Below are 25,771 nucleotides of genomic sequence, written 5' to 3'. Positions count from 1 at the left end.
GGCTGCTCCACCTGCTCCGCCGGCACATTTGGGAACCTGCCTTCATCCCCCCCCGCCCCAACCTCCCCTCCCCAGCGCATCTTCCCTCTCCATCGATGCAACGTTTTGGCTCACCCCAAACTCTCCCCGATGGAAACCACAACACGGGGGGGAACAAAATTGCACAGATCATCCACAGATTTAGTAGGATTCAGATTTATTCGCAGCCCCGGCTCTATCCCAAAGCTGCACAGCTCAGCTATCACCTCAGGAGTCTCCATCCCAAATAACACTGCAGGGGCTGAGAGTGGGTCTTTTCACCACCGGGTTGTTGAGGCTCTTTTTGTTTGGGGTTTTGGTTTTTTGTTTTGTTTTGTTTTTTTCCAACTGACCCTCTATCTCCGACACTCATGCCATTATTGCTACCGAATGCGGGTGAGCGCCTCAGGAAAGGGGGATGAGGGATAAATCAGCTCAATCTCAAGCAAGGCTGAGGTTACTTACCACCAAATACAGCATGGTGTAGAGGGAGAAGGACGCGTGCCCGGAGAAGAAGGATTTCCTGCAAAACAAAGCAGGTGCTAAGAACCAGCCGCTATAATCTTCACTATTATAATTGTACATGTAATACAGTGACTTGCCTGCTGCTACCGTGAAGGTGCGAAAGCGGAGGGACCCACAACCCCCAACCTTTTGGGTTATAAAACCCCCATTATCCGCCCCGCTCGCCCGGGAGGCAGAAAGCGAACGGATGGGCAGGATGCTCGCATTGTTCGTCCCTTCCTGGTCTACTCGTGGGACAGCAGTTATTTCCAGGATAGCCCGATAACTCATCGTCTCGCCTCAAATAACCAGGAAACCATAAAGAAATAAGAAGCGAGCAACTTCTCTGGTCGCTTCACTGCGACATGTGAAGCGCACCCCTGGAAATGTCAAAATTGAGCATCTGATGGATTTGATAGAGCTCGAAGGGGAGGCGCTGGCAGCCCTGCCTCTGTGGAGCCTCCTCGGAGGGGAAGCCCTCTGCTCCGGCCGCACGGGACAGCTCGAGCCGCTCACCATGAGCTCAGCTTTAGGGTGAATTCCCCCATTGAGCAACCACTCGGGGAAACAATAGTGTAGGAGGTAAAGAGAAAGGAAAAGAAAGATTCAGCTGAGCGCCGCAATTCCCAAGGGAAACTGCCCGTCGCTGGCAGACGGCGTTACAGCCTTCGCAGAGAAAGCAGCGTTTGAATCACCTACTGCTGGCAGAGAAACCCCAAGATATATTTAGCGCGAGACACCATTTAGGTGGTGGCAACCCATCGCTTTGACACCCCAGGCTCTCACCTGGCTTCCTGGACCTTGCTGTCGCTTCCCCGGCAGGTGTAGTTTTGGATGTAAACTCCCTTCGCGCAGTTGATGGTGGAGAAATCCAAATCGCAAACTTCCAGGAAATGCGGCCGCAAGCGCCCGACGGACACTTTGGCAATGTCTGTGAAGGACTGGCTGATGGCACAGCCGAAAACGAAGCAGCCCACCTGCTTGTAGAGAGCAGCCACGTAGGGGTTCTGGATAAAGGAGTGCGACTTCTCCTTCAGGTAGTGGATGCGGTAGAGCTCTCCCGTTATAATCTGTGGGGGAAACGCGATGGAGAGGTTAGAGAGCGAGAAAGATGCTGTGCAAGACCAATGATGGGTGGCAAATGCAGGGGTGAGAGAGGTCTTCGTGCTCCGAGCATCTCAAACCGGGAGTCTGCTTCCACAGCGAGGAAGGCAAAGTCCACAGCCCAGCATCTCTCCATCCTCCTCCTCTGCCCTCTCAGGAAGAGTTCGTACTGCTCGAAATGTTGTTTATGGAAAAAATCCATTAACAACAGGAAAGAAAAAAAGCTGGATTTTGGTTTAGAATCATAGAATCGTAGAATGGTTTAGGTTGGAAAGGACCTTAAAGATCATCGAGTTCCAACCCCCCTGCCCTGGGCCGGGACACCTCCCACCACACCAGGTTGCCCAAGGCCACCTCCAGCCTGGCCTTGAACACCTCCAGGGATGGGGCCTCAACAACCTCTCTGGGCAACCTGTGCCAGTGCCTCACCACCCTTAAAGTGAAAAACTTCTTCCTAATGTTTAATCTAAACCTGCCCTCTTCCAGTTTATAGCCATTCCCCCTCATCCTGTCGCTACATGCCCTAGTAAAAAGTCCTTCCCCAGCTCTCCTGTAGGCCCCCTTTATTTAGCATGTTGGCGTATCTTTACAGTGTGAAATAGTGCCCCAGATCTATACCAGCATAGTAAAAAAAAAAAAAGAAAATAAAAAATAACATAAACCAGATAAAGAATTAGTGTGCGTTTGGAAAGGAGAAGCCAGATCCACTACCCTCTTATCAAACTGATTTTGGAAGAAACCAAATGAATGACCTGCTTATCTTCCTCTCTACACACCACGAACACAGAGGAACACTCAGAAAGCCCCAGCCTTTTCTGATTTTGGCCCCAAATTTGCCACCGCCAGACCCAATCCAAGCCTCTGTAAACGCCAGCTATTTCAGGGCATTTCGAGGGGTCTCGCCATTGCGTGGCAGCAAATTATGTATTCCTCGTGACAGGGGTGCTGGGGTTTCACAATATCGCCATAAATCACTGTCAGGGAGCGCAGAACCCAGCTTCTCATAATCCTCACTCTTAAAAGGTGGGTTAATGAAAATCAGGCTGTGAAATGAAGTCCAAATGTCTCACCTCCCCCAAAGAGGCAAAAGCTTAAATTGTTCTCCATCACGTTACACACCTAGATTTCGAGCTCCAGATTTACAGCTTTAGGATTTTATTCATTACTTTAAATGTTTTTATACCTGAGTAATAAATCGAGGCGGGTTTTTTTTTTTTGGTTGTTTTTTTTTTTTTTTTTCAGCCGCCCCCTCATCTCTGCCCCTCTCTAGTCACAAGGGCTGCGATATGTAAAATTAACTGTCAGGAAAAATGCCTTCATGTTAATCCCTTTCTGGAGCAGCCAGCAATATTCCCCCCGGCGTGGCAGCCTGCCAGCGGCACGCAGGAGACGAGGCTCCCCTGCCTACCTTTTTTAAAAGCTTGGCACAACTTTTGGAAACTAATAAACTGGAAAAGTACGGCAATTAGACTAAGAGGAGATGAAGCTGTATCATTGTTTGAATTCACTCGTACCGCGGCTTGAAAAAACAAAGGTTGACCTAAGGCAGCTGAAATTGCAGCTAAGCAGGCTTTATCAAAGAGAGATACAACTATAATAATTAAAAAATAAAGGCCAAGCACTCTGCTACCATGCACAGAAATACTTGGGGTGGCTGTTCTGTCATCCGGAGTTTACATGTCACCGCTGAGAGTTTACTCTTGGAAATCTGGTCGTGACCAAGAGTTGTCTGGGGAGTTGCAGCTAACTGGCTCCAGCACCATTTTAATCCTCTCAGACTCCAAAGACCAGGGTTTATCTCCATTTTGGACCACCTTCCAGCACAAGCTGGCAGCCATGAAATCTACTGGCAACAGAACTGCAGAGGGAGGTTGGAGCATCTCCTGCTCCTCTGGTAGGAGGCAACTCCGGGGTGTTCCAGATAAACATGGATGCTCCTGCACGAGGCCACGGCCACCAACCGCAGCCTCTGAAAGCCTAAATTTGAAAGGAGGGGAGCCACAAGTCTCAAAACTCATGGCTTTTGCAGAAGGGAGACAGGCTGAAATTAAGGATGCCATCTGATACCGGCAGATGGGCCATTACTCCAAACTCGCAAACAAATGCACGTAAACCCAAGGTTCTTGGCCTGGGAAAGGCATGTGACCATTTTAAACAGGGACCAACAAAAGTCTGGGGATTAATATTTTTCTCTCACCGTTGGTGGTCTGGGTAATTGCATACATGTAGCAGATTGTAAATTGGAGGCTTCATTCCCTCGCTAACACGCTGCTGGGCAGCCATGAACCCTCCCCGCTTAGCTAAAGCCATGGCTCAACCTTAATGAGAAGCTAAAAATGGGGTAAAGTTGGTTTTTTTGGCAGTACCGTCCCAGATAAAGCAGGACAGTGGAAAACTAATGCAGTACAGATGTGCACAAACTGAGAGGACATCCTGGAAAAAAAAAAACCCCAAAAACCAAACCAGCAAGTCTTAAAGATATTGAGCTCTTCTTATGCCTTGCGCTTCTGGTGAGCCATCGGCATGGGACATGCCATACCTACATGATGGGCACAGCTCCTGGGGGACTATCACACACATTTGAAACAGACAGTCACTAGAGAGAAGCCAATATCAAACTTTTCTCTCTGTGAATGCCTTTTGCAGACATTTGGTTGTCGTGCCCATTTTACGGTTATCGTAAGGTATCGCCAGCAATCCAATTAGCCTGTAAATACTTTTAGCGCTTTTCTAATCACTTATGTCTCCGGTGTAACATTCTCTGTGTCTAACCACATTGAAGCGTATCACCTTCAACTGTAAAACAATCAGCTAATCCAGCCACGTAACTCAGATCATCTAGGAAATTAATTTTCTTAGGTATTTTTCATAGGCTTTCGAGAGCGGTTGGGTGTGGGGGCACAGGGCGCCACAGCAGCAGTACCCAAATGAGGCTCAGGAAGAGGAAAATGTCACCTTCCTCTGCCTATCCTGGGGACCATCATCACGCTTCTGTGCCCAAGATGACAGAATTAACCACCTTCCAGCAGGAAGAGCAGTCATGAGATGCGCGAGCACACAGCCTGGGGGCACGAGCCTCTCCCAGGGTCATCCGCATGGAAATTTGCCTAAAGTCAGTAAATATATAGGTATTAAAACCAAATGCATATCCTCTCACATCCTGATTGAAGCAAAAGGCTTCATCTCCGCTGTTTACTTAACGAGTGCTCTGGGTGTCCTCAAGCCATTTCAAACATGACCTGGACCTTCTACCCCGGGCTAGATTGCCCAAGACACCACGTTAAGCAAAGGCGTGAAATTTTGGCCGCGCCATCCAAGACACCAACTCCCTGGAAGTCCTCATAAGCGCTGTCCTGCCTTCCGAAGGCAAATGTTGCGAGTGAAAGGAGCGGAGTCAGAGCTTTGTGGATTTGGAAGGAATTCCTATTATGCTACAGTAATTCTGGTATCTGGGTTACATCTGAAAAAAAATAAGAGGTCAGGCTGACTTGAATTTTCCATGCGTGCTGCCATAGCAAAGAAATCTGTTGCTTCAATTCCTCGTTAGCCATTTGTGTCGCTCAACAGCAAATAACCGAGCTTTTGAATTTACCTTATTAAGTTACATTTGTTGTGGGCGCAGCGAAACCAGGGCAGAAACATCTAATTCTTCGGGGATTTGCTTTCTCTTTTAATTGACCTGCTATTTCGTGGTAGAAAGCTGATGGATCACATCGGCAGCTGATTATGTTTCCAGTTTCTGTTCCAACTCCTGTATTTGCCACCGCCTCATTACTGATCAGAAGCACACTCTGCATGGAGCCGGCGTGCCGATAGCTCAGGCAGTAATGTGAAAATGAGAGGCTTTTTCATTTCGTTTTTATGGCTTTTCCACACTCGGGGGTTATTCACCTGCAGGGTAAAATTCTGCCACGTTTATAGAATTGGGGGTCTGGCACCTTTCGGGCTTGTTTTGAGGAAGGAGGGGGCATAGGAACAAGGCAGTTTTGGGGACCTACTTTGCTAAGTGAGCATATGTGGTCAGGAAATGATGGAGAGATCAGGAAATGACGGAGAGATTCACAGCACGAAGCAGCAAGACTGAGGATGGGGTATTACCAAAGCAGGCACCGTGCCATGCTAAAATACCTATTGGCCGTGACATTGCTCCTATGAGGAAAGATGAAAGCCAACATGGGAACAAGTGCTCCCGACCTCTCCATCTCCATCCCTCCCAGCTGAAGGACCAAGACGAAGGCAGCATGTCTGGGAAAGCACCTGAACTGTGCTGGCAGCAGGTAAGAAGGAAAACATAGGTACTTTTCATAGGGGAATTTAATCTTCAGCTGGAAGCGTTTAACCAACAGCCAGGAGTAGCTCTTGCCTTCTGCCCCAGCACCAGATAAGTGCTGGCATAAGGAGGCTCAGCTCCATGGGCTGAACTCAGCTTTTTGGCTGACATATGAAGCTCTCACCATGCAATCGTTTCCTAGCACAGCTCTAGGAAAGCTGGCAGGAAAAAGAGAAACGAGGAGGTCATTGGGAAAGTGGTGCCTTAGCTAATTTTTACAGGGAGAACTCTGGGAAAACGCTCCCCGTGGAAGGTTTTAATTGTCTTTTTAATATGGCTGTAATATACAATCTCTTAAAAATCTAATACTAACCTGTGAAACTTTTCCAGGCACTGGTTAGCTGAAAAGATGTATCCTTTCTTTTTTTTTTTTTTTTTTTTTTTTTTTTAAACGTTATAAAATAGGCAAATACCAAGAGTTATTTGAATAGGGGCAAACCATGCCAAGTCCTTATTGACACTCAAGTCTTTTTGCTTCTACTCTGAACTCATACCGGAGGGTGAAAAAGCTCTTGTGGATCTCACAGACTTGCCCAAACAGCTTTGGGCCTGTTTATGGGCTTGGAGAGTAATCTCATTCCTCCCATTACAAGCTTTCATTTGCAAATGTTTACTGCTCCACGCTCACACGGAAGTCAGATAATCACAGAGGAGATGTGCGCCTCGGTAGATAGAATGGACACACCAGCAAGACTGCGTTAAACCCCCAACACTGACAGGACGCCAGTGCTGTCGGCTAAAGTGGTGACAAAAAGCCATTGGGGATGCCCGAGGGACAGGAGAAGAGAGTTTGGAGGTGGTACTTACAGCGAGGATGGCGATGAGGATGCCCGCAGCACACAGCACTGCGTCGTTGATCGTCTCCATCGTCTTCAGCGGGTACCTGATGCTGTCATCGTCGCAGTAGAAACCCCGCTGGTAGGGCTGGATTGTGCTGGTTTCAATGATGAGGAAGGGCAACCCGGCTAGGAAGAAGGGGAGACAATAACCAAACCCATCAGCAACACAGGCAAATACCAAAAAAAAAAAAAAAAAAAAAAAGACCCAACTAGAAAACCCCTTGCAAACCATGCACCACTGTTCCTGAATGCTTTTCTTTTCATATTGCTATCTTTCCAAAGGGAATAGCATTGGGATTTGTTTTTCCAAGTCGCTCTTGCGGGGAAAAAGCATCTCCTCTGTTATGGTTATCAGATGTCTGCGCCGCCTGGTTTCAGTTAAGCCTTGTGCGTTGCAAATATTAACTTACAGGAACGGACCCCGAAAGCAATCCCTCTGCAAAAAGCCATGAAAAGGAATCTGGCACTTTTCTCCGGGGAGGGCCCGATGCTCTGTCGAGCGCCCCGTGGCAGGGCAGCCCTGAGCTCTGCAAACAAACACTGGAGGATCGAGTATCAGCACAGCTTCTCCTACCTGGGCAGCCCAGCTACACTCCATCCCCATTACTTTTATGCCTTTTGAAGCCTTCCTCGGCTCCCTCCTCTCTGTGCTTATAGGGTATATGTATGTTTGTACCTACTAACGCCATAAGACTACATGCTTTGAGCAGCTGCAGGACACCCATCCTTGACCCATCAGTGCAAGGGGAAGCCAAGCATGCACCCAACCAGCCCATCCACAAGAGCTGCTGAACTCCCATCAGAGCCTGTTCACCTTCGGTCATGTTAAAGCCATGTCAAATCTGGTTTTAAGCACTGTTTGTGAACCCCCTGTGCAGGAGAGCTGCGCCTGCACAGCTCGGCTGGACCTTTGCACCAGGCATGGAGCAGACGTGCTCAAAACCACGGGATGATGGCTTAGGACACACTATGGAGGGGACACCTCGAAATCGCTGCACGTGCATAATTCTGTATTCTTCTAAGTATTTCAGAGAAATACAGTGTTGCCTCAAATCTTGAAGGAGAGCCCTGGGGTATTTTCCAGCCACGACGTTACCTTGGGCAGGACACTCTCCTTCCCTTTGCCTCAGTTTCCCCATCCATCTTTGCACTTAAGCCCATCATGGAGAGGAGCAGTACATCCCCACCAAAACCAAGGCCCAAATTCCCTGAAACCCACGTTCAGAGTAAATCACAAACCACAAGGTACAGGAAACCCTCCTCCCACTTGCAGAGCGAAACCCAAGTGAGGGGAAAACAAACGCACGGCGGTTCAAGCTGTCCCTGGGCCAAGACAACAGGTCTCACACCCAGATCCTCCAGAATGCACAAAGGAATATTTGTCGACCACTAACTTGCTTAAGTATCTGTGGGTTTGTTTACACAGCGAGAAGTCTAAGACATCAGAGGGTTTTTCCTTCTAAAATTAAAAAAATAAAATAAAAAAAAAATTAAGTGCTGTCGGGTTTGACCGACATTTGTCCACAGTACACTTTGAGTGATCACAGTCTGCTAGATGTGATTAGCAAAGGTACCATCCAGGGAGTTAAAAAGAGTCATCAAAATAATGATGACGTGAAGCATCTCCACGTGAACCACTTTCTCTATTTCACTTTGCGCAATCCATTTTGGCTCCTTTTCCTATATGTTAATAGATTTACCTAATCCAGGATTACCGGGGGGAGTTTGTTAATCTTAAGAAATAGGAAAATCTCCATCATCTGTCAGCAGGGACAGCCACACACAGACCTGAAGCCTCTCTGGTACCCAAGAATGACCAGGGCCACTGCTCGGGACACTTTGCAGATCCTCTCTAAAAACCGTGGAAATGGGTTAATTGCAAGCGCTGGGCCCCGCGGTGCTTGGCAGGGCAGGACGGTTTCCACCGCACGTGAGAACCGGCGAGCAAAGCTTTCAGAACCGCCTGCCCAGCTCAGATTTGGTAAATAAAAAAAATCGGACATCTCGTGTGAATCCAGTTGATCTCCGTTCCACTATTTAACCATTTTGATGCCTAGCCAGCTTGGCCCCGAAACGTGCCTCTGATGCCAGCAATCTGATATTAATAGACCACTTAAAAAAAAACCAAAAAAACTTAAGTTTCCCAATGAAAAATTGCAGGAGAAGAGCTAACGTCGCTCGGCGCGATCCAATTTCACATGCACTTGAAGCAGCGGCGTAACAGTTGAACTCGGGGAGTAGACATGCCACGGTTACGTGGCTTATTGTTATTTCTCCAGTTCCTCTTGTTAATAGCTTTCACATGACAGGTCTGTAAAACACATGTTCCCACAGACAATAAAATACATCTGAAAGCTAAAACTGGCTTTAAAAAAAGAAAAAGAAAAAAAAAAAAAAGACAGACAATAGTGTTCCTATATATTATGTGAACCCAGGAATAATAAAGATTTGTTTTCCCTTCATTCATCGAACAGCATGGGGTAGTATTTCCGCGTTTCAATTATATGTACGCTCGCCACAGCTATAATAAGAGCATAACTGACCTATATGGTATACATTTTCTTAAAGTACGCATAGGCATAGTTTGGAAAATCCAATGGTTTTTGTTTTCTCTCCTACAAACTTGTGGTTTAGCGGGATATTGCCAATCAAGTCTTGACATTTTTCCAGCAAAACAGTAACCTCAGATTCCCTTTTCCCCCCCCCCACGCTCGCCTCTTTTTTTTTTTTTTTCCCAAGCATGAGAAACATAAACATACTCTCCCTAGCTGAACGGATATTACTTAGAAGACATAACATGCCTTTGATTTCGAGGGTTGGGCGAGAGGCTGCTCTTTCAGCCATAATTACCCAAGGAAGGGAAGACCCCAGCCCATGTCAAATGGTAAATCGTGCTCAAGACGGTTCTTCTTCCACAAGGTTATTTCTTGGAGGACGGGGTGTCTGAGTGACTAGGTCACCACCCACAATTTTTTTGGCAAGGGGGTTCTAGCATGGAGAAGCCTGTAGCAATGCCAAAAGGCAACCAGAGAATGGATTTTGCAGAAAAACACTATGGAGGGAAGTCTGGAAGAAGACAGAAAATTAAATGTGGAGGGAGATGCCTTTGGGATCCCTCAGCAAAACACCGCAGAGACATCATTCACACTAGGAGACCTGCCGGAGCCGAAGGTATCCAGAAGTGGGGCTACAGCCCACACGTCCTTGGAAATGAAAGGCAAGCAGCATCGAGGTTGTACCATGAAGATGGCACATCTGGCCTCAGCACCTCTTCTGCCCCAGTCCCCCTCTCCAATTGCAGCAGTTTAATAGGAAATTCAGGTTAAGTTTTCAACCTCCACCACTTCCCATCCTTACCCAAGGTACAAAACCAGTGAGAATATAACAGGTATGTTTCAGAAAGTCACGAATGGTGACTTGCATTGACGTGAGCAATAGACCTACACAGCAGGCAAAAAATTACACTGATTTTGGGGATGGTCACTATTTCCCAAAAATGGTCCTATTTGGCCATTTTGTCTGTGGCTACACCTTAACTACATGTACAGACCTACAGCAAAATCTTAAGTAATACTGTAGAAGGACCTCACATCCTCCTTCATACTGGTATCTCCATGCTGAGAAATTACACGGCAGCCTGTGGACCATACCTGAAGGCAACTCTGGCACATCCGTATGGGACTGCGCAACCAGAGACGTGCTGTTAGCCCCATCTCACAGACAGAGGAAATTTAAGCACAGAACAAAGGGATTTGCTTATTCCAATGCAAAAAAAAAAAAAAAAAGGTAAACGGAGTTGAGATTATCTTCTGAATTGTAACATCCTCCACAAGGTGAAGGAAAGGTTTTTTTCCTTTTATAAAGGGGATTTATTTTTTTGCTTTAATAACAGAAGAAGGAAATCCCAACCACATGCTTTTATCTAACTATGCTGTAGGAGATCAAACAGGGCTCCAAACCATGAGCATAACAGAAAGCTCTTGGGGACTGATCCTGCCCCATCCAAACAGGGTCGGAGCGGCACGGAGCAGGTGTGGACACTAACGAATTGTGCAAGGAACGGCGGGATGCCGTGGGGGCTGGACACTGAAAAATGATGTTGCTTTCATTGGGAGGAAGTCCAAGTGACTCGGTGACCTCTAACCGCTGGTGTCCTACACTAAGATATCTCAGCCCAGGGTTTAAATTTATTTGTCTTTCCATTTAATAAAGCCAATCAAGTTTGGGAATCTAGCACCAAGGTAAAAATATTCCTTTCCTTGGTTAGTACCTTTATTAAGAGGCAATTAATAGGCAATAATCCTGGGAAGGCTGGCAGCATGAAAGCTAAAACCCCACCACCAAGGCTAAACAAAAACCCTTGCAAAACCCTCCTGTACTCTCTAACAAGCTTGAAATGTGCATAAAATCAAAGGCAGAAGAAAGAAAAAGAAAAAAAAAAGGGCTCTGTGTTGGGTACAGCGCTTTGAATCTCTGAGTCTTTGCAAAGGTAACGCTTGTGCAGATTTAAGGGGGGGGGGAATTAAACATGGGATAAGCTTTCGTTGGCCACCCATCGGAAAAGCCGTGGAGGGAGAGGAGGCTAAGAGGTTATTTTGGCAGTGACCCACCCATGCAGCTCTCATCTTCCCAGCCCAACCTTCACCTTTGCACTAAATTAAACACCCTCTCAGTCTTTTCTTTCTTTTTTTTTATTTTTTAATGTTTGGTTTTGATGGAGGTTGGGGTTTTTTTTTTCCACTAAATCTTTCTTCTTTCAACCCTGCAGGTCAGTGGGATGTTGCTGGCTATCTCAACAAAGCAATGGTAATTTCTAACAAGCGCTCTGTGATGCGTTTGGCTGCCAATGTCCAGGCCCTGGGTATGTTTTAAAGGTTTCGGTAGATTAGACATCTATCTAAATAAGTGAAAAAGATCATAAAATAATTTGGCAGGGCCGAGCAGGGCATCTAATTCCTCATTCAAGATACACTCTGTAAATATTTGGGTACCTACAAGTGGTGGGCCTTCTATTTGAAGTACTTAGTGGCTGATCTTGGGTACATATAAACCTTATTTGGTTTACAACATTTGTACATGTTTTAAAATGCATGAAAACTAGATTAGCCTACAGTAGCCTTTTATTGGGGCTTTACAAGCGGGCTTCCCAACTTTTAGAGAAGAATTGCAGCACTGCAGGTCAGTCTTGGCAGCTGCTGCAAGACTGAGCAACTCTTGAAGCCCGTTGACATTATCTGTGCATGTATATACATACACACGCATAGATAAAATTTAATAGCATAAAGAACAGAAGTATTTCCATATTTCCACCATATCAGGTATATACTGACAATCACAGCAGGGCCTGATTCTGCACCAGCACCAACAAAATAGGTAGGGGATGGAGGGGTAGGAACTTGGTCAAGCAAAAAAAATAATCTCAAGGGCCCTGATGCGTAGCCCAGTGGTAGCCAAACCTGTTACATTAGGATTTTCAAGGTCTTGAAAATGTCAGTGATAATGCCTCCTTCCCAATGGTCTCTGCCTGAATCTGGATGCTTGATGGCCATATAGTCGCAAGAGGCAACTAGGCTAACATCAGAAATACGAAGTACCTTCAACTCTGCATTTTATTACTCGCTCAGTCGTAATTGTTCTTCACCTTGGTTCCAGCAGTCCAGAAGACTGCTCTGTGCATCTGCCTGTATTTTGGAAACACAGCTAATATCTGTGTTTGCAAAACACGTTCCCATTCAAGTCTATTACAGTTCCACTACTCTCAGCTACACAGACACATAAGGACAGACAATTCTGTAAACACACAAACAAATCCTAGACTTTACTGTAGAACAGGTACCTGCTTTAGAGTCCTAAAGAACCTAGAAACAAGGATCAGCACGTATTGCATTTCTCCAGTTTGACCTGTTTGGAAAAGTTCTAGGACAAAATCGGTTGATTTCCACAAAATCCAAGGCATTAGTTAATTTTCTACTTGCTGCAGGTTCTTCCACGGAACTCACACTAACCTTTTTGCCTACCTACGTCAATCTGTCTGGTGTCCTTCCTATCAAGAGGATGACATTTTAGTCCACTTCATTATTACTAATTATATTTCAGCCAAATCATAGGAACTTCAACAAAAACCTCACCATTTTTAGATCCACCGGCTTCTACAGAGTCCAGGAGTGAGTAAACACAGGTTCATTTTGACCTAGATGATGGTGTTTTCTGGGTTCTTACTTCTGGGTTTTTTTTGTTTGTTTTGTGGGGTTTTTTTCTTAAGAACTGGTTATTCAGGAACGCTGGGCAAAATGCCTTCTCCTGCCTGCTAGCACAATAGCAAAGCAGAAGAAAGCCAAGAATATTCATTTTCTACATGGACAACCCTATAACATTGACAACCCCAAGCTGCAGAGGTATTTGAGAAATGCCTCTAAAAGGAACCTGTAAAAGGCAGCGGGAATGACAGATATGTCTACCTGCTGCCCAAACCCATCATCCAGAGACATACCCATCCTTTGCAGTAAATACAGCCCTGTGCAACCTGGCACACACCGATTGACCCAACCATCCTGAGACAATATTATAGAAAAGCTCTCGGTCCCAGATACTTTAAACTAAATGTCAAATTATTCTCACGTGCCGCAAATTCCTCTGGATTCAAAACCTCGGTAGAAACAATTCCTCACGCGGCTGGAGCACGATGTGCCAGCCCGGGACTGCAGGAGCTCCCAATGAATGGGAGTGCTGCCATTGGTTTTGCTGGGAGAAATACCGCTCTTTTTGAGAGTACCTGTTACCTATTTCCAGAGGTAAACACCATGTACAAAGGAAGAAAGAGAAGGGATTTCTAAGAAGTGTTTTAAGTTGTTCCTCCTGGGAGTTTGGCATGAGCTGATGTATTAGAAGAGCTTTATATTAAAGCGCACATATATTTTTAATACCTAAAAAATGCATTAATAAGAACAAAAGGTCTTATCCAAGCCATGATACCTAGATGAATATAAAATTCTGCATTTGGGGGGGTAAAATGGATTTAAGCCAGACTAGCCAACCAGAAAAAGTTAGAGAGGGCAAATATAAAAGACATTATCAACGGGAACCCAGAGCCAACTCCAGTCATACATGAGGGAAACAAAGCCATAATTTCACATTGTCTAGCACAAGGAATAAAACGCAATACACAGTGAAAACCCCAAAGCATCAAGATCTTTTGAGGCACCTCTATAAATCCAAGTGCTTTGGAAGATCTCACAGGTATGACAAGTCTGACCTAGGATGATCCAGCCTGAATAGAGGGAGGGGAAAAAAATAATTAAAAATGTGTCTGAACTCTGCAATACTGAGGGCAAATGGATCGTGTGAAAAATACACTGCGGTGACTATTATGTTTTCAATTACAAACGAAGCGAACACGGTTTATTCTGCCGGTCAGCGGGGTTTGGAACAAGCCCTGCCTCGCCATGACTCCTCCGGGCTCTGCCTTCGAGGAAGGGTTCAGACCACTGCCCAGCCCCGGCAACACTAATGCTGCAGGAAAGGGCCCTGAGACCCCATTTCTTTGGGGGAAATCTAGAACCTTTCTTCCAAACCGATGTAAGAAGGAGCAGAGCTGCTGCTCCCCTTCCTCCACATCTTCCCACTGGTGCACAATGGCTGTGGGAACCCTCATATTTCCCCATATAATAACAAAGCTGCTCCACTCCATCAACCTCTACACAAGAGGAAAGTTTTGTGGGCTGTATTTTAATATGTAAAATATCACGCAGAGACCCCTTATCTCAACTTACTGCCCCCAAACACCACCACATATAAGCCCTGGCCCCTTCTCTTTGCACAGCCAGGAGGAAATCTAACAAGACCAAGTGGAAATACAAAACTGCTGCCAGTGCGACGTAGTCAACAAGATTCTCTTGATTATTTTCCCCCTCTGCTCCGCTTAGGTGAGACCCCACCTGAAGTACTGCCTCCAGCTTTGGAGTCCTCAGCACAAGAAGGACATGGACCTGTTGGAGAGGGTCCAGAGGAGGGCCACAAAGACGATCAGAGGGTTGGAGCACCTCTCCTATGAGGACAGGTTGAGAGAGTTGGGGTTGTTCAGCCTGGAGAAGAGAAGGCTCCAGGGACACCTTATAGCAGCTTTCCAGTACCTAAAGGGGGCCTACAAGAAAGTTGGGGAGGGACTTTTTACAAGGGCATGTAGTGACAGGATGAGGGTTTATGGCTTCAAACTGGAAGAAAGTATATTTAGATTAGACGTCGGGAAAAATTTCTCACTCTGAGGGTGGTGAGACACTGGCCCAGGTTGCCCAGAGACGTTGTGGCTGCCCCATCCCTGGAGGTGTTCAAGGCCAGGTTGGATGGGGCTTTGAGCAACCTGGGCTGGTGGGAGATGTCCCTGCCCATGGCAGAGGGGATGGCACTAGGTGATCTTCAAGGTCCCTTCCAACCTAAACCATTCTATGATTCTTAAATCAATGAAGTCGCAAAGGTTTTGAAGCAAAAATAAAGCCAGTTGACCTGGTCAACATCAGGTCCCTTAAAAAAAAAGAAAAAAGAAAGAAAGAAAATAATCTGTTGAACTTCCCAAGCTTCCTTTCCCCCTTCCCAGAGCATCCTGGCCAGGCACTGCAGCCGTAATTAAGCACGTTTTTGGGAGCAACTGCCCCTGTGCAGGAGGCGGCAAAGCCTGCGTCCGCGGCGCTGAAGCCCGCCGCGAGTAGCTTTCTGACCCAGTTCTGTCAATGTACCTATTGTAAATGCAAAATCCTTCTTCGGATTTGAAGCAGCAGCCACCTGCACAAATAAGGCCGGGTTATAACTCTGTAACCCAATACAAGCACTGAAAGCTTAAAAAGTTTGTAGTCCAAAAGGCACTTCTGACCTCTTCCTTAAAAGTTCACTAATCACTTTTAATTCATAATTTATTTCCTCTTAATATACTTGCTTTATATAATACCCCCCTTTTCCCCCCACCTCCCTCCCCTCTTTTCTTTTTTTCTGGAAGTTCCCCAGGAGAAAATGGTATTACACAACTCCCTTGATTAACTGGAAATGAAACTTTTCCCCTTCAGTAGTTGAGATTCGGTAGAATTTCCAGGATATAATGCACGGTACACAGTGCTGAAAGGCAAAAAAAAAAAAAATCAAAAAAAAACGTGAGCATAGGTGGAAACGATCCAAAGGCCCTTCAAGCGATGGGGGTTTGATCTCAGTGGTCCCTAGAGCAGAGCTCAGTAAGGCTTTGCCTATTCCCCCGTGCCTTAAAAAAGGTGTAATATTATCTCTTTTCTCCCTCCTCTGTATTTTGACTGCAGTTACTGCATAGAGCGGCACCCTAACGGATAGCAAGACATGATATAACAGAGATCGCACTGGTACGCAGGTAATACTAAAATAAATAAATACATAAATAAATAAATAAAAATCATGCTCCTAATTAAAATAGCTTTGTATTCAGGGAGGGGAAACTTTGCAGGGGAAGGCAGAGGTGAGACAGCTGCTGCCTTGGCCATGCTGCCGCTGCACAGCCTGTAGAAATCGACTTATTTTGGTGGAAAGCACCTGGGAATGGGATATTTTGGTGGGAATCCATCACCCACAGTGACAGAGGTGCCTGCCCTACATTGCTCACAAGGACTTACCTACCCTGACCCATCTGCCCCTGGACAAGACCCTTTGAATTATTTGGGTCCTGCCGAAAGCTAAATGGAGATGTTTTGGGGACAGCATGGTTCCGCGCCGCACACCATCTCAGACTCCTGGGTGCTTTTCATCTCCCTGAGAAACCGCATATTCTGCAAATCCAGGTGATGCGGCAGCATCACAGCGACACCTAAAATTTCACCACCTTCTTCTGCAAGCGCAGGGCCAGCGCTGGCCCAGGGGCCGACCACCGCAGGCACGTCCACCTTGTCACACCCGCTGTCACAACAGCCCCTTTCCCACACACGGCCCAAACCGCCCCACCACGGCTGCGTTTTGCATCCGGGTGACATTTCATAGCCCCCTTTCCTTAGGGGATGGTATAAATCGGGCCAGATCCAAACGGCACAGGCAATGGCCAAGCTGCTATTCACACTGACTCGAGGGACACAACGTGTACCGTGCTTTTTAAAACAAACAAACAAAAAAAAAGGATAACTCCCAATTTCCCTTTCCAGCCCCCCTGTAACAATGCTGTGCCCTGCTGTCAAGGAACGTGTGAATAAATTGGGGAAAAAAGGTTAAAGAAGCCCAAGGGAATAGCAGTCCCTTTTTCTTTATTGCAGTTAATTTTAACAAAGGCTCTTCTGTTTCCTCCAGCCCGCCCTCCCCCCCCCCCTCTTTTTTTTTTTTTTTTGGAAGGGCTTCGTGCCAAGTTGCATTATTCCTCTTCACCATGGTACTGCCATGAAACCCGCCTGGTATGTTTGCCTGAAAATCGCAGGTTTTCATGGAAATTGTTTTTATCTCAACAACAACTCCCTTTGTCACCTCAAAGGAGAAGGGCTCGGGCTCAAATCCAATCCCGGCAACAAAGCATCCACAGAAGAGCACCACAAACTTCCAAATCCAGCATCACAAAAAAAAAGTTGCCCTCCCAACGGGGCAGAAACCCTCCAAAAAACCCTTTACCACCTCCCTCGTCGCACCGATGTGACCGCAGACCCATGCGACACGCCGCAACCCCCTTTGCACGGCCTCCGTTTTAAACACTTTGAGGCTTGGGAAAAAAACACCAAAACCCTGTACCATCAAGTAGAGTTGTTTTGAAGGATTTTTTTTTTTTAAATGGAAATAGTTTCTTTTCTTGCAGCCAGTCGTGGCAACCGGAGCCCGCTGGCTCCTGTCAGCAAGGCGGGAGCTCAGCAGCTCGTCGGGGGTGTCCTCTATTTCCAGCCTATTTACTGCTCCGTTGAGAAAGGCGCCTATAGATGCTCTAGTTCTCCGATGGGAGTTTGGAGAGACTCAATTATTCAACAAACCAACCCTTTCTAAACGCTGTCAAAGGAGTGATTTGATGCCTTTCAGTGCTTACTATACAAAACGCTGAAAGACCAGCGAACTTCAAAAGCCGCAGAAGCGGAGCTGGAGTTTGGCAGGAGTTCATTAGCTGCCTGTGTCCTTCTGTGTGTGGCTTGTAATTACATGCAGACCTGATGCCAAATCCTCATCTACTGAGGGGTACCAATTAACGTGCTGCTGGATGATTCACAGGTAGCTAAAGTTGAGATTTATACAACCAGCGTGCCAAATATCCCATCCTTTATTATTATTATTTTATTTTTAAGCTGGCCTTTTTTTCCTTTTTTTTTTTCCTCCAAGTTATTGTACAAGTAAGGTTTTGGCAGCAAAACTGGGATTGTCCAGCCTGTTCCCAGGCCACACACTGGTGGGCCTGATCCTGCTGTCACTGTGCACCAGCATCCCTCACAGTGCATGGGCCAAGGACTTGCAAGTTGAACTTGCATACTGTATTTTCCTTTTGTATAAAGTATACTTATCGGCTCCAAGGAGGAAAAACTCTAGAATCGAGGTACAATTTGCACTCCACACCTGCCTTTCCTGCTGCTTGCACCCTCTTACTCCTATAGGCAGTAAAACAGTAACAGCAGGAGCTTTAACAGCAGTTGGAAAAGCTGAGAAAGCAGGTGCCTAAAAACGATAACTCACTTTTGGGGGGCGAAGACATATACAGAGCTGTATTTTCCTGCAGAAGATATAGCAGCTATTGGATCCTTAGGCAAAAAAAAAAAAAAAAAAAAAAAAAAAAAAAAAAGGAAAAAGCCCTTCTTCTCTTATTTGATATCTGCATCCCTTTGCAGCCAGCTGGCTCCCAATGCAGCTCTTGGCAATTAAAACCTTGGGAAATCAAACACAACGGCACGGAAGCAAACCTTTTGTTTTCCTGCTTTTTCATTCTTGCCTTGCATTTGATCCCCAAACAGATTTCTCAAGCTAAGGGGAAACCATGGGCCTGGTGGAGCATCTTGGCACAGATTCGGAGCAGATCTCCAAGCACGCCGGTTTGCCACCACTGCTGCTTTTCCCATGGAGAGCAGGAGACCCAGCACTCATTTCCTTCTTCTGCTTCATTTTCTACTTTCCAAAAGCCAAGGCGAGTCCACTGAACCTCTCCCCGCCACCACCAGTCTGCAGCACCTTGGTGGCCTCCTGTCCCCAGAGCCGTGAGATGGGCATAACTTCAGATTTACTGGAGGTTTGATGCTCCTGGGCAGAAATGAGACTGTAAACAGGGGCAGCAAGAAGGAATTTATAGAAATGGTCAGCCTTGATGTAACACTGCTCCCAAAGGTACCAGACACAAGACAACTACACACTCAAAAATCATGGGTTTGGGTGCATTATGGATATACATATCACACCCAGGGACCCTCACTAGCAGTAATTTGATGGCTTTTGCTCTTCTTTCTTTACCTTTGTCATACAGCTTTTCCCAACAGCCAGTTTCTACGTGAATTTTTCCGACAGTTGTTCAGCACACTGACACCCATGTCTCCCACTCTTCCCTCCAAACATCCCCATTTCCATAGAATTTCCCCTCTCCATAGGAGAAGGGGTTTCTCCATCCCACTTCTTGCCCCCATACCGTTGCAAAATGCCTTCAGCCCTGGGGGATAACTCAGCGCCAGAAGGGCTGCGAGCACAACCCAACGCTCTGCACCGCTTTATCCTTCTAATAAACCTTTCACTGCGTTTGACACGATACAGGTCTTGTCCAGCCATGAAAGCTTTCTTGCTTATCAGGAGAATTTTTAATCAACCAGAAGGGAAAACATGGCTGGACGTTTTATTGCTTCCTTGCGCTTTGCTTTTAGATGTTTCGGTTTCTTCCAATTTGTACTCTTGCTAATCTCTTTAACCAGTGTATCGGTGGAAAGCCTCAAGTCTTTCATGCCCAGCAGCTTCCCCCAGATAATTTGCAGGCAGAGGAGTGTGGGGGCAGCAGGAGAGGGGGGCTCATGGTGGGGTGGGAGAAGAAGGCACCAGGCACCAAGCTCTCGCACTCAGGGCAGGTTCTGGGACATGGTTTTGTCCTGGCCACAATTACAAAACAACAAACAATGTCTGTGGGGAAGGGTCATAAGAAGTTCAGCTTTCCTCTATTAAAACCATCTGGTGCCTATAAAAAAAAAAAAAACCCAACTGGTTGGTTGGGATGGTTGGTAGCACCTCCTCCCTGCTCAGCGCTTCCTGGCACTTCTTGAGAGCGTGGTGGCACTCAGAGGTGCCACTGTGAGGGACAGGGCTGCTGTGGGAACAAGGGACCCAGTGGACACACACCCAACTTTGCATCCCTCCTGCTGTGAAGAAGATGCTCCAGCATCCACCTCATTTCACTTCTCCTTATCTGAGTACAACTCTTCTCTAGGAGGTGCCTGTCCACCCAGCAACCTGTCCGTCCAGCATGAGCCGGCGAGCAGGCTGTGCTTTCTGACCAAAATAAAGTGCCCCTGCAAGGCCAGCTTGGGATCTAGCAAAGTGTTTCTCCAGGTCGAAGACACTGCCAGGTCCCCCTCCAGCACCAAACAGCGAGAGGCATCACCAAAGCTGCAGGGGAGGTGGGGATGGGGGCGTTTATTAGGAGAAAAAAAAAAAAAAAGGAAAAAAAAAAAGCCTAAACCTCCCCTTTGTTTCCAACAGAAATAAAAGGAGGAAAAAAAAAAAGAAAAAGAAAAAGAAAAGAGAGGAGCCCTTGCAGCCAGTTCCCCAGCCTGTAACACAAAACCGCGCTGTGCTGGGAAACCTTACACCGCGCGGCATCCAGCTCATGTACTCCTGCTCCGCTCGCCGCCTCCCGGATGCTTCCCCAAGCCCAAACTGCCCTTGAGAGAAGCCAAGCCTCAGCCTCTGCTGAAAAGCCTCTTTGTTTGGATTCCCTTTCCAAATCAGCGTATCCTGAGACTGAACTCCCTCCCACCCCTCTGCAGGGCTTTTTAATGTTCAGATGCTTTGGCAGCGGCCAGATTCGCCAGCAGGTTTGTGGTCCTGTAATAGCGTTCAAACCCTCGGTGCTGGGGCACATACAGTGCTAGGAACTTTCTTCACGTTAAAGGAGAGAGGAGGGGAAAAAGAAAAAAAAAAAAAAAAAAAAAAGAAAAAGAAAGTATTGCAGAATTACTTCAAACAATCCTTTAATCGTGAATTTCGACCAGAGGAGCTAAGTTCTCCTTAATTAAACAATAGCTTTAATCAGCCTTCAATAGACTACATCAAGGCACACCAGTGAGCTGGAGAGACACTTCTTTTTTCCCCCCTCTTTTAAACTGGAATAATTGAAAGAAAACCAGACAAGGCATCACCGCTCCTCAGAGAAACGCAGGCACGGGGTCCGGTCCACCCATGCACCACCAAGAGGGTTTGACTCCAACTGCTGCCATGAGCTTTCCACGCCACTTCAAGTCCATCACTCATTGCACCCAGAAAATAAATGCATTTTCCTGCACTCCCCAACCTGTCTGCAAGCTCAGGGGGACACGAGCTCCACACAGCCCCTGGCATGCAGCGGGGTCCCCCATTTCCCCTCGGGGTTTGCAAGCACCCCAAAATCTTGCAATCCCACGGAAGGCAGGAGATGTGGTACTCTCATGGCAGGACCTCTGGTCTAGCACGGACCCACCCGAGACCCACAAACAGCACCAAGGCAGTAATTTCAGTCACCACTCAGAGCAAAACCCGGCAGACCTTGCGGCAAGGGATGATAACGGTAATGTCAGCCCCACGCCTTGCCCTGACACCAAAGAGGAAAAAAATAAATAAATAAAATAAATCAACCCTCTTCTCCAAAACCAACCTCTGGCCCAGGACTTAAAGCAATTTCATTGGGGAAAAGTTGTTTTTCCACTTGCAGTTAGCTTTTTAATCGACCTCAGCGTTATATCTTTCCCTGTGAAAGCAAAACGCTGAGCGTTTAAGCAGGTGGATTTTCAGACTGTGGACCTGATCCTGCGTTCGTAAAGCAACACCCACTTTTGCAGACAACTTCAGCGACCGCAAAAGCAAAACCCCTTATGTTCCATCCACAATCCAGATGCGTCCCAAACTCTATCCCGCTTGTCTGGCTCTTTTAAACACGCTGCATCCCAAAACTCTGCGGCAGCTCTTAAGAGCTTTAGGCACCAGAAAACTTCTTTGTGCCCATGCACGCAGCGATTTATCAAAACAGGCTTTCTCTAAAACGCTATTTGACTTTTCCACGGGTTTTGCATTTGACAAAGGCTCATGCCAGCTCAGTCAGAAAAATAAATGCCACAAAACTTCTCCTTTAAGGAGGAAAAAAACCCCAAAAAACACAACAAAACCCAACCAACCACCCAACCCTCACAGCCCAATGCTTTAGAAATGCTTCCACATGCTAATCAGCCTCCTATTCAGCTCCAGACTGAATAGGACTCCAACAATGACAAAGAAATACGCTGAACCTATTCCACATTTCATCCCCTTCACTCAAAATGTTGCTGTTACCTTGGTTTTCAGCCGCTTTTGTGGGAGCCACGGCAGAATGACAGCTGCATGCTAAAGCCGCAGGGATGGTCAAGAAAGGAGGAGCGTTAGGTGGACAAAAAAATATCCATCTTGGATTATGGGGGTGGGAGGTGGGGGAAATATGGAATTACTTGATGAGATAGGCACTGATGATGCAAGCTTTGATAAGAATAAATAAGAAAAAAAAAAACAGCAAAAAAACTGAGGCCTCTACTGAAAACACAGCCTTTTGTGGTCAGGAGGAATTTTTTTTTCTTAGCTTGGCAAGTATGAGTAGGCTAAAGCCCGCTCCAGGCCCTTCCTTCGAGAATGACCCATTTGTGTTATGTATTATCAACTGGTAGATATCACCATGCACCTTCCTCCCACCGACCCCCTCCTTCCCCCCAATATCCTTAACCAGAAAAATTTCAGTTCTCATTTTGGGAACAGATGAGCCAATTCTTCCTGCATCGGGTGACCCGTTTTTCATTTCCAGTGTCTGTAGAACAGAGAAGCATGGGAACGGAGCCACCCAGGGAAGCTTTCACAGGAACCGAGGTGGGAAGCTCCAGGACAGGTGCACACATGTCCTAGGGACACGCTTTGGCCCGAGCCCTGGGGGCCACAGACTTCTCCTCCATGGTTCCACATCGCTAAGGATCTGATTTCAAAAGATACCTTAGGAGGCCGGTGATGGCCTGGCAGGACTGGCAGAAGCACTGAAGTTCGCAGCTTCATTGAAATTGTCAGGAATCAGAGGTACCTCAGTAGCTCCGAAAGCCCCACTGGGCTCATCTGTACTGGAAATACTGCCTTCAAAGTGTGCCCTCACCGGCTGCCAGCTCCCTGCCCACACGTGGAGGTGATGATCCTCCACGTTCTGTCTCCTTAGATTAGACATTCCCAGAGGCACAAACGTCTCCTGCGACGTGCCTGGGCAGGACCAGGGGCAGCAGGGCTCAGATCCTGCCACAGGACTCCTCTGGGGCTTCAGCTGGGCTGCAACCCAGGGATGGAAGGGAGAAGCAGCTCCCCAAAAATGAAGGGCCATCAGATCGGTGATCAAAAGAGCAGCTTCAGAAACCTGCTACCACCAAACTGATTCACAACTATCGACTTCAAAGGAGTTTTGCTGCCTGCCATCAGCTTAACCGTCCATCCAAAATTACCCTGCAAGCATCACTCAGAACATAAACGTGCCCGGTGTCCACTGACCGGACCTGCTTACCAGCATTTTGCCAGGCTGTTTTCGACTCTCCCTAAAGCTAACACTTTAAAGAGCGGTGGGCTTTGCAGAAATGCCTTGAAAGCCCACAAAATGCTTGGGGTGAGGGACCGGTTGTCACGGCCGCTGTGCTGCTACAAAGACCAGAGCAAAGACCTCGGTGTCAACATCGGTGGGGACGATAACCGGGGCTGGGCTGGCCGCTCACTCCAGCCAGCCTCAAGCTGAGCCTTTTCAGCCAGGCTTAAAGAAAGGTCCATCACACCACCCCAAAACGGAGGTCATAAATAATTTGCTGAGAAGACAGGAAGCCCAGACCCCATTTGGCACATTGGCTTTCGAATTCAGCGGTTGGACCTTTTGAGGCACGCGACGATGCCTCAGCTTTGCAGAAGCACATGCTGAATTAACAGCAACGCAATTAATACCTGCATGCAGCGCCTGTCTCCAGTACCTGTATGAACAGACGCAGGGGAACTGCTGTGAAATCTTTCAAAAACTGCTGTCGTTCTTGCTAATTTACAGTAAAACCAGGTGAAAGCTAATTACAGGATGCCATGCAGTTTGTCCAGGCTACGACCCTGACACTGCTGGGAGAAGCGAGCTCTCAGAGGGAGCATCATTTGTTTCAAGAGGGATGGCTGCCCAAAACCACTAACTAGTAACTTTCACTTTTTTCTGTTTAACCCCATGGAAGGAAGAACCGCGCTGTTCTCAGCTCCTCCAACCAGCAAAGCTGAAGCAGCTCTGAGAGATAGAGCCTGCTGTCTGCAAACTCCCAAAGCAGTGAAGGACACCTCCATGCCACAGCTACCCGCGGTGATCAGCACAAGGTCTGGGTTAGCCCAGAAACACCAATCTGGCCTCAATTTGCTGTGTGTCAGGCACTGTAGGCTAAGCCCACTGGTATGTTTTATCAGAAAGGCCAGGGGTATCTCCCAAGCTTCTCCATGCTACGGACAACACAGCTTTCATGCCCTTTTGGGCAAGAGATGAAAAATTATGGGAAAGTACTAGAAGATTATGACCACTCTCCACTGATTCAGTGTCACCAGTATTGTCAGACCAACTGCAGCTTCATTTGGGCTTTGGCTGGCAGCCCCAGCCGAGCCCTGTAGTTCCTGACTGAGAGCACCATATGCTTAGATAAGACAAGCTTATATATGGGTGCGACCTACAGGCAATGCTAGAACAAGAACACACGGCATAAAGAGCACAGGCATTTTCAGAGCATCAGAAGCTCTGGAGTTAAATTACATGTTCTGTTTATAAAGTTTACTTGATGCGGAGAGTCGGTTTTCAACCCTCTGTCTTCAAAACATCCAACGCATGTGAAAAACAAGCCCACTTACGTGACCAGCTTGAAAGGATGGAGTTTATAGGAATTTCTGGTACTTAGAAACCCACCACAACAAACCAAATTTTCAAACTTCTTAATACATTCTCTTGGTAACAAATTTATGCTTAAGGCAAGTTTTCCAATAACATGTGTCAAAAGCTCTACGAAGACACTTCAAATTCCTCTTTTTTTGGTGACGTTCTGCCTCCTCAGTTCTAACTTGAGGAGCAGCTTCTGCTGATCATGATCCCACCGTTACAGCTAAGCCATGGCATGCAGCTCAAAGGCAAGAAGGGATTCTCAAGCACAACTTCCCAACAGCTGCTCCAACACAACCCTGTACACAGACACCCGATCTCTGCTAAGGAGTTTTCCACCTGCTAAAATCGTGGAGCAGGTAGTGCTTCTCCAAGGCAGACATCATGGGAGACAGCAAAACGGGGATACATGGGGTGGCTTTGAAAGGAATATGAATGCCTTTCTGAGAAATGGGCCATGCTGATGCATGAGGACCCAGCAATGCACAATCGCAGCCCAGAAGGCCGACTGTATCCTGGGCTGCATCAGAAGTGTGGCCAGCAGGTCAAGGGAGGTGATTCTGCCCCCTCTACTCTACTCTGGTGAGACCACACCTGGAGACCTCCAACTCTGGAGGCCCCAACATAGAAAAGACATGGACCTGCTGTAGTGGGTCCAGAGGAGAGCCATGAAGATGATCCGAGGGCTGGAGCACCTCTCCTGTGAGGAGAGGCTGAGAGAGTTGGGGCTGTTCAGCCTGGAGAAGGCTCCAGGGACACCTTATAGCAGCCTTCCAGTACCTAAAGGGGACCTACAGGAGAGCTGGGGAAGGACTATTTCAAGGGCATGTAGTAACAGGATGAGGAGTTATGGCTTCAAACTGGAAGAAAGTAGATTTAGATTAGTTATTAGGAAGAAATTTTTCACTCTGAGGGTGGTGAGGC

General features: G+C 47.0%; 1 protein-coding gene across 1 annotated transcript in view; it reads right to left on the bottom strand.

Moving 5' to 3' along the window:
• The window catches only part of PPAP2B (phosphatidic acid phosphatase type 2B), a 57,419-nt gene that overhangs the window by 13,415 nt on the left and 18,233 nt on the right, over nucleotides 1-25,771 (bottom strand). Inside the window, exons 2-4 of the mRNA XM_009884809.1 lie at nucleotides 6,764-6,921; nucleotides 1,309-1,592; nucleotides 484-541 (exon numbers count right to left, since the gene is read on the bottom strand). Of these exons, the coding sequence (XP_009883111.1) occupies nucleotides 484-541; nucleotides 1,309-1,592; nucleotides 6,764-6,921 (500 nt within the window). The remainder of the gene's footprint in view (nucleotides 1-483; nucleotides 542-1,308; nucleotides 1,593-6,763; nucleotides 6,922-25,771) is intronic.

Source organism: Charadrius vociferus, unplaced genomic scaffold, assembly GCF_000708025.1.
Source record: "Charadrius vociferus isolate BGI_N301 unplaced genomic scaffold, ASM70802v2 scaffold163, whole genome shotgun sequence".
Classification (NCBI taxonomy): Eukaryota; Metazoa; Chordata; class Aves; order Charadriiformes; family Charadriidae; genus Charadrius; species Charadrius vociferus.
Note: the sequence above shows the minus strand (reverse complement) of the source record. Positions and strands in the feature narration are given on the sequence as shown.